Here is a 10174-nt window from a genome sequence, read left to right on the forward strand (position 1 = left end):
TTTTTATCGGCAACGGTTCAGCAAAAAGAGGATTTAGACAATCCAGTCTAAATACCTCGTTGAGATAAAATGTCACAAATAACTTATCTCAACAACTCATTCAAACAAGACCAAACAGGGGGGGGAACGCGTGTGACAACATAAAAAGACCAAAAAAAACTAGTATACTGGATTCAAACGGGATATCATACTATTTAATCAAGACCAAAAAAAATAAACGTAACACATGACATAGGAAATACTACATCATTACGTTTTCAATCAACAGTCCTACCTAGGACATAAAAGCCTTTCATGAAAGTTCACAAGACAACTTTCTCATTTTCAAATCACAAACTGGGATATTCTTTATTTTTCAAAACCGGGGATATGATCTTACTTTTCCAAAACATGAGTAGATCTTACTTTTCCAAAACTGGGGGCATTTCATTTCTCAAGACTGGGGGTGGACTTTATTTTTCAAAACGGGGGGCTACTTTTTCAAAACAGGGGATGAAAGCAACACGCAAGGGGAAGACCAAAGGGACATTGGAAAGTATGACAGTTCTGACGAACAACCGCTTCCATTTATCGACCGAAAGCAAGCTTCACCTGTACTCAACGCGGCCAGATCCTAACCTCACCAGCCTTGTCACAGCTTCTGCTCTTGGCCTACTTTCAATCAACAAAGAGAAGAGAGGTCAACTAACTATTCGCCAAAAAAAATCAAACTCCAGCACGGACACGGGCTAACAGACAACACGGGCTAATAGACAACACGGGCTAATAGACAACACGGGCTAATAGACAACACGGGCTAATAGACAACACGGGACAACAGACAATGGGCTCTAAAACTTCCAGACAAAACAGGGATAGACAAACAAACAGACAACAACATACTTTTTGACTTCTAGATATACTCAGGGGCTTACAAACACAAACAATATTGAAATTTGGTTCCTATATGAGCTCACACGGGATAAGACATTTCTTGCTCCGACTACTAATGAAAGTGTTCACAGATAGCTGAACAACACTTCCTTCATCACGAGTATTACACTTGTGACATGTCAGATACAAAAAGACATACTTCATTCACGGGGGGACTTCAACTACTTCACTGGGGGGGAGACTTCAACTACTACTTCACGGGCTCTTTTTAACTAACCTCTGGCATCCTTTTGACACCTACAAAGATAGATTAGTCAAAAAAAAAACAAGGGGCAACACAGACAAGGGGGGGGCTTTTTCAGGGGCTAACTTCTACACTTCAAGACAGTTATTCTCAAACAGTGTCGACAGAGAACGCTATCTTCAAATCTAAAAGTGACAGCTTTTCTCCTGGCTGCTTGAAAAAAACACAGAAGTGGGGGGCCTCTCCACGGTTTCCCTCTTCACTTCTTCACGGGGCCACTTCTCAAGGGGATGACTTCTCAATGGGATGACTTCTCCAACTAACCTGTGGCATGACATACACCAACAGAGATAGGCTTCGCTGGAAAAACAAGGGACTACTCTCACACAGACTATACGGGGCTAAGCTCATACACGGACCATACCAACAACATTACACATCTACTCAAATGACCAAATCAATAATCACAAAAAACGGTTATTCTGTAAAAAACTGTTGATCTATAGGAATACATGCAAAAAATACAACATACTGTTATACTTCATAATTGGATTCAATATTCAAAATATTTAACGTTACTTTTTTATTCAACTGTTTGTCTATATATTTCATCTATATTTTCAAAAAAATCAATTCAATGCTTTCATCATGGGTACAATATCAATACAATACAGTTAGTACGCTAAAATAACATACAATTCTGTTCTACGATACATACAATACCAGTATACATATGGGGTTACAAGTTAAATACACTATGATGTATGAAATGGTACATGCCCATACAATCAACAGCACGAACAAATCAACATCACAACAAAATGTGTACTTACTTACACCTCTTTGGAAAAATTATTAACTTTTGCAACAAAAACTACAAAAATGGGCTCTTTCATGGGGACTAACAGACTGAAACAGTTTCGGGGGCACTAAAAGACATGAAACAGTTTCGGGGGGGCAAGACAAGAGGAATCTGGGCTAAACTACATGGGAAGACTTGGGCGATATTTACTCGGGTCAAACTTCAGGGTGTACGTTACAAATGTAACACTAAGTGGGGGGTGGTTAAAGACATTGGGGACTAGTAGATAGGCTAACTACTAGTTGAACATGTCTACAAGCTAGACTTGTAACAGTGGGTAAACAAAATAGAAAATGAGTCGAGCTTCCAAGTTGTCGGAAACACCTGCACCACAAACCGAGATCGGCTGCCCAAGGGGACGGGCACTGCCTAACAGTTGTAATACAAATGAGACCGAAAGGAGGCTAAAAGGACATGGTAGTGGGCACATGCTAATGGGGTCAGGGGGCTAGAAATAACACGACCCACGTTGTCGGGGCCAGTTGAAGCGTTCAACTGGACAAGACAACAACTGGATACTGAAGGAGGCAGAAAAATGAATCGGCCCCACGTTGGGCGCCAGTTGAAGCGTTTTACCTGTCTGCTCTAATGGGATCAAGGAAAGACTATCTATAGAGATACTGGGGAGTCGAAATGGGGCTAGCAGAAGGAACAGACACGCAAACCTTCATGCGAACGGCAGCTCATTTTTTGTGCGGTGGCAGGTCGTAGATTCGTTGGGAGGGGTAGGAGGGTTTAAAGAAGACTAAACTACATAACCAAATAAGCAAAGGATACTTACACAGACTTGAGGACTTTCCTACTATTTAAACAAATTGGGACGCCGTTTGAAAAATCCTCAAATTCTCATATCGAGTACTTACTGGAAAGCAACTGGGGGACATTCATCGTAGATTCCTCATTGGGGTTATAGTGGGCTACAAATTATCATCATTTGGCTTCTATGCCATTATATTTTCTTCTGTTCTAAAACTTATTCACTTGTATTAGATATCTGTTAATAATTTTCTTAAATAAAGAGGTTACAGAAATAAAGATGTGTACATTTTATAATGTTTATTTAAACCTTAATACCTTTTTATTTTTATTGAGAATAGACACATTCTCAAACCAGAAATGAATAATAATAACAAAATACATGATTTTACAATTTTTAACCTTATTTTTAGCAGTGTACCAAAACAAAAATTTGACATGGCTGTCAAATGTCACTGCCATCTAATATTTACTTTACATAATATATTTTCCATGTTGAAAACAAACATTTTTAATTATGTAAAACCTTTACCAATAATATCCACTTGTGAATTATTTAAAATAAACATTATCATACCTTGTTAAAACAAAAATCCATGTCACAACACTTGGAACTTCAAAATTTTCCATTCAGACGGGGCTGGGAGGGGAAGATATTCAAATCATTACAAAACTGGATAAAATCGATACCAAATAATATCATCTGGGCATTTCTTACTGGAACATGAACAAATCAAAACATCATAAAAATAGCAACAGCTACATAAAGGACAGGAACCAGGAAACCACGCACTTCTTTTACCGGCAAATCAAACTGCATAACAATAGAACTGTTTCACAATAATATATCCATTAAAATGCCGTGAAACTATTGTCATTATATTCCTTGACATGTTAGAAATCCATTAGTTCTTTTACTATAAGAAGAAAACCATTTTGGCCGGCAAAGTGCGACTTTTTGAGTTCTAACAAAAAGATGCTTACAGAGCTGATGTACTTTTAGAACTAACTTTACATCGTCACGTCTCTCTCGCGTCCAAACGATGCATTTCTTCTCGATCTTCGGCCAAAACTATTGACCAATCCTCAACTACAACTCAAGGATCTTTCAAAATGCAGACCAATAATAACATGGGATTTTTAGCGCTCAAAACTTAAAGGAAAAACACTGAACCTTTTAGAGGATTCATTCTCGAATAATGGATGTTTTCAATAACAATCTACGTAGTTGGTTATTGCTACACAAATAAATAGGAAATTTCCTAACCTTTACAATGCGAACAGGAGCGGCTTAGGAAATTTTAAAGATATATAAACTCGCAAAATATATTAAAAAAATTAATATTTTTCTTGGGATAGGATTAAAATTAATGGATATTTTTTATAAAATATTGTAGTAGAAATCCATCTGCTACAAATTTACTTTTCATTTGTCTAAATCCGGGTCTTCGTCTTCACTGCCTATTCGCATATATTGTTTTTGACATATTCATACTAATCCCCCATTTTTCGTATTCATCTTTGAGCTTTCTAAGCATATAATCTGCATATTCTTCACAGCTTGCAATTAGTACTTGATCATCTGCAAAGAACAGCGTTGTCAGATAATGGTTGTTAAGCTTCAACCCCATTCCCGCACATTTTTGTCTCCACTGGTGCAGTGCTTCTTGGATAGATATTTTGAATAGGGTAGGGGAAAGACAGCATCCTTGTCTCAAATCTTTCGTTACTGTAAATAACCTTGAGAAAGTATTTCCTGTTGTTACCGTGCATTGACGACTTTTACAGATGTTCGGTAGGTAGTAGTTTTAGATATGTTTTACTAAGATCGGTTTTCGTCAAGATACTAAATAAAAGTTTTAAAGGGACAGTGTCATAAGCTTTCTCCAGATTTATAAATACCAGATGCGTAGGGGGCTTTCGAGCTATTCGTTTTTCAATTACTTGTTGAAGAGTAAATGTGTTGTCCATGCACGATGTTCCTGCTCTGAAGCCGCTTTGTTCTTCAATTTCTTTATACTCCTCTTCTATTCTTCTTTTCAATATACGACCATACAACCTTCCCAGCAAGCCAGATACGCTGATGCCTCTATAATTTCTGCACTCTTTTCTGTCTCCCTTTTTATAAATGGGACTAATGTAGGCCAAATTCAAATCGTCTGGAATCATTTGACCTTCAAGGTCATTTATTATCATTTATTAAAAATATTGAGTAAGATTTCCAAAATATTATCGGGTCGTTGTTTCACCAACTCGATGGAAATGTCTTCAGGTCCGGGTTTTTTCCCATTTTTTATTGTCGAACTTTGGACTGGATAAAAAAGAAGGACCTAGAACTAATAAAATTTTCTTTTTCAGAATCACAAACAATTGAAGATTTTGGAGCAGCGTTACATCTGATGCGATCAGACTTGGAACATTTACGTTCCGTGTTTATAGCAGTAGAAAACGGAGATCTGGGAATGTTAAAATCATTGGGAATAAAAGATTCCGAGTTGGGTGATGTGAAATTTTTCTTGGAGAAACTCGTGAATACCGGATTTTTAGACTGAACCATATTTGACCCTGCTGCTATTTTCTTCGCTCATCCCCAACCCCATCTACCCTTAAGTAAAAACTTTTATTCCTATCTTCCATATTAAGTATCTTTCTGTCTGTCTGTCTACTTCATTGTTCAGCAGCAGAGTCCGTTAAACTCCGTCCCCTGTCTACACCATCCCTTAACCAACGGCTCGTTTTCCCAAACCAACCACTAATAAAAATGGTAGAAGAGTAATTTTACGCATTTGTTTCTTTAAAAATTATTTTACAAAACAAAAAATATAAACGTTGGCCTCTCAATAACACCAAACTTTACACTAAAAGGGTGGCCTTAGACATTTTACGGTTTTTGGGGAAGCGAGCCTGGTTATGTTTTTTACTCTGCTGGACAGCCCTTTCTGCTGTCTCAAAGGCTGGCTGCACATAACCAAGGCCAACAACAATTTTGAACTTATGACAAACATATCAAAGCACCAAAAGGTCTTTGTAAACGGCACATATCATAACTAAGTATATTGTTAGTCTATAAGACAATTTTAAAACACAGATTTATATATATATATATACTAGTACATATAGTTTTTATTAATGTTTTAGACATCTGAATGTTTTTCAAAGAATGTATCTCTTTTTGTCAAACACCTTATGAACTTAAGTGAGATAACTAGCTACATGTTGGACTTACCAAAGACTTTCCTTTTTACTTAATTCAACAACGATATCTTAAAGAAAATAGATTTAAATATATAATATGCCACGACCTAACCACATCAATAAAATAGCTAAATGTGTGATAGTGCTTCGTGTAGTTTTAAAAAATTGCTAACAAAATGTTCATCGACAATCAGCGCATATATTACAAGTTTACGCTTTCAGCCATAGTATTTATGAAAGCAATTAAGTTTTAATTAACGAATCTGAGCTAAAACCTGATCCATAATTTCACAGGTACAGTGTCATATTTTGTAGGTCAATCAGAAACCCTTGTGGGGGAATTGAGGTGTGAACTTTGTAGTAGGTGAATAGAATTCAATGAATACTGAATTGTGAATGTCGCAATGGATATAAAAATTGAGCTAAACTGAACATTGTAAATGATTTTTTAAAAGACCTTCATTGGAACTATTATAGCCCGATTTTTCAATTAAAAAGCGTAATTTAAAATATGCGTCTATTTATATTATTCTTTCACTTTATCTCTCTCCCACAATTCAATTTTGGCTGCTTTTGCCTGAGATCTATAAGTTAACTCTTCGACATACATCGATTAGATATACATATATATTGATAAGTTTGAAAGTTTTTTATTGCACACATAATTGCATTCTTTCTTTAAAAACAAATTCTAGACGTAATTCTTCAGACTAAAAGCATAGTCACGAAAGAATTTATGCTAAGAAAATCTGTTGTGCAATGCCACTTAGATAGTAAGTATTATACAGATGTCCTACCAATGTATCTTACTACAGTCTATTTACAGTCATTTCTAGGCAGACCATCACTTTCCTGTCAATTTATAGAAATGAAATTTCATGTTGTGCATACCTTAAATAAATAAAATCATAACCAAAACTACCTCATATATCTCAGTTAAATTGTGACAAAAATGTATTACAACAATCAAAATTGGTACACAATGATTGGGTCTTTCACGATCCTGTTATTGATTTATTATTACCATCTATATTTGTTGGTTCAGTGTAATTGGTTTTTTATTATAAAAACCCTTTTAATTAATACGATTCTTCTTAAAATTTCAATAAAACATTTGTAGCAAAGGAACATACTCTTGGAATGTTGTCAATTTTATGATAAAGTATCAAGTTCTCCGAAATTGAATTTACCTAATTGGTCAGTGGTGTACTTACTGTATTTTAATCCAGAATCTATAAACAGTTTTTAAAAAGTTGTGATATATAAATAGAACGGGATGTTTTTGGTAGGCTCTTTACAGCAATTATTGTGGCACTAGTCATAGATTTTAAGAGTGTATTATTAAACATATCAAATACCGGCTGGCCGGTTTATGTTGCCCAAGAACTCCTCACCTGGGTCTAAAAAATTTGAGATCATGCTAAAACTTTGTTGCAATAGGTGCAGGGTAACAAAGTGCTGGCCTACCTTAACTTTACCAACTTAGGGGGGAATTCAGGGCATTTATTAAGCAACGACACTGCGGGTTAATAGGAAGCGCTTTGAAGGGCCTAATGCGCAAACGCCCTGGAAACTCATAGTGTCGATTTTGTGATTTTTGTATATATAATTAGAAATTCTGATGCCGTCGACACACTCGAAAGATAACGACCTGACACTTACCATCAAATATATCTGGAGTGTGAAACACGCCATCTATTAACAAGCACAATCACATCCGCAACACGGGAAAAATTTAGTCAATATATGTTGTACAGTTTGCCTTCAAATCCATTCACCCTAAACCTATTTCAAAAATAAAAATTATTGGCTAATGCGTAAATCGTAGAAATTATCTAAACTTTAACGTAACTGAACATTTCCCTATACATTTAACATATCTTATACATTAGATTTTTGCTTTTACAAATAATAGATTATAAAATAAAAATAAGAAAATATTTTGTAATCCATTAGATTTTTCGATGTAAACCAAAGCATACTGTGAATATATTTACATCAAAGTAAGCGTAAATGTTAAATATTAGAGTACGAACGCACTCATATTTCTTTTTGTTTTTGACAGTGGTCTTTTGTGATTTGGTTTGGGGTCAGATTCATGTATAGTCAAAGTATATAAATATATGAAAAAAATTTACAAATATATTTTTTCGAATAGTAGTGCAGATGTTTGTGTTTGGTACGCGATGACACTATCATTTGAATGATGTACCTCCCGTATGTAAAGGCTGGTATAATTATTATATATATAATACATATCAAATATTTTTATCGTTATTCATTATGTAATTATTTATTGTGAAGTGGAATTTCTAACTTAATAAATATATTATGAATACATTGTTTTATTTACCACCTTTATTTTATTTAACCCTAACCCACATAACAATGATGTTCGCATCATGTTCAAAGCATATACTACCAACATTCGTCGGAGTATATTCTTTTTAGTATATGCGTAGTACAATAGCATAGTATGTACCTTAAAAAACATTCTAAATTTCATGTTCTTTGCATATACTTCAAAGAATATTCTCGTACCGAATATACTGAGCACATTCGTCTACGTAGTATCTCGGAATATTCGTAAAAGTTTATTCTTAGAATATACCTTTATCGAATACTCTTAACACATACTTATAAGTAGATACTTTTAAAATATCTTAAAAATAATATGTAGTGTATAGGAAGTATAATATTAGCCTTATAGATTTTTTTTTGAGGAGGTGGTAAATATTCTAAATACCGTACCTAGCCGTGTCCATTTAAGGATGGCTAAGCGTGTGTTGGATTTAGAGAGGAAGAGTTTACCCCCATGCATTTCCCCCTAAGAAGTCCTGCCTACGGGCACCCTCTGGCTAACTGCCTACCAACTAAAGTCCACCCCCTCCTCCCCCGGTGCACACGGTACAAATTCCTTGGCGGATGTAACTTCGAGTGCAGCGGGACAGTCTGTCATGCCTAATACGGCTCAGATAACTTTTCCAAAAGGATAAAAAAAAGAAAAGAAGAAAAGAAAAGAAAAGAAAACAATGTATTCAAACAGGCAAATAATTTTCTATATGATGTCATGCTTAAAATAGACACATATTTACACATACACACATTCAAACATACATAGTACACAAAAACACATATATACTTCGTCCTTCGTTTAGTCCCATCAATCCAGTACAAATCTATCCACCTTGATCCTCTCTCGCTCTCTCAAGCGTCTCCTTTTTCTTCACAATTCCGGTTATCAGATCGACCACCAAATTAAAGTTATCTTTGCTTTGCAAAGATTTTTCCATAACGTTATCAATGGAGATTTCTCCTAACCTTGTTTCTAGAATCAATCTCTCTCTTTCAAAGAGCCTGCAGACAAATATGCAGTGTTGAGCGTCGTCTCTGACGTTGCATTCTGAACATTGGTCATCTACTAACTGTCTTCTTGATAACATACGTATACGATCTAAAGGAACCATGGCCGGTGAGAAACTGTGTAAAACAGTAATTTAATCTTATATACCAGGCCACCACATATGCAGACCAGGCCACCACATCTGGAATGAGCCTTTTGGTCCATTGAGCCTTTTCGATTTGTGCCTCCCATTCACCTTGCCATTCTTGGTACATCTGTCTTCTTACCTCAGACTTTATGTGGGGCAAGTGGCCGTAATCATTTGCATATAATAGCATTCTTTCTTTGGCTAGGAGGTGAATGGGGAGCCTACCTGATATGGCCTGAAGGGCAATTGTCGAGGTAGTCCGGTACGCACTTGTTAGTCTCAAGAGGGGTTTTCTTTGTGATTTTTCCAGCATGTTTTTATACTTTGTCATTCTCAAAACTTCGTACCATATGGGGCACCATACAGAAGAGTAGAATGCACTACCTGAATGTACATTCTTCTTTTATGACTGCTTGGTCCGCCGATATTTGGCATGATCTTTGAAAATGCAGTGGTCCTTCCTTCTGCTTTCTGGACTATTTTACTAAGATGTTTGGTATATCTAAGACCTGTATCCAGGTGTATGCCTAAGTATTTAGTACAATTTGTCGGCTCTATTCTTGTACTACCTACCATGAAAGTTAGATTGGGTCGTTTTCTTGGGCCTTTAAAATGACAATTTCTGTTTTATGTGTAGCCAATTCGAGATCTTGTTCCCTCATCCAGTCATATACTTTCCTACAACTTTTATTCACTATGTCTTCTAAGTTCCAGTTCGTTTCAGTCTGAATCAGTAGCGCTAGATCATCTGCA

At 35.9% G+C, this 10174-nt stretch overlaps 1 protein-coding gene across 1 annotated transcript in view; it reads left to right on the forward strand.

Moving 5' to 3' along the window:
- The window catches only part of LOC126893351 (IDLSRF-like peptide), a 204165-nt gene extending 195899 nt beyond the window's left edge, over positions 1-8266 (forward strand). Inside the window, exon 3 of the mRNA XM_050663435.1 lies at positions 5094-8266. Coding sequence (XP_050519392.1) covers positions 5094-5287 — 194 coding nt within the window. The 3' untranslated portion in view covers positions 5288-8266. The remainder of the gene's footprint in view (positions 1-5093) is intronic.
- Positions 8267-10174: the final 1908 nt, after the last annotated feature.

Source organism: Diabrotica virgifera, chromosome 10 (genome assembly GCF_917563875.1).
Source record: "Diabrotica virgifera virgifera chromosome 10, PGI_DIABVI_V3a".
Classification (NCBI taxonomy): domain Eukaryota; kingdom Metazoa; phylum Arthropoda; class Insecta; order Coleoptera; family Chrysomelidae; genus Diabrotica; species Diabrotica virgifera.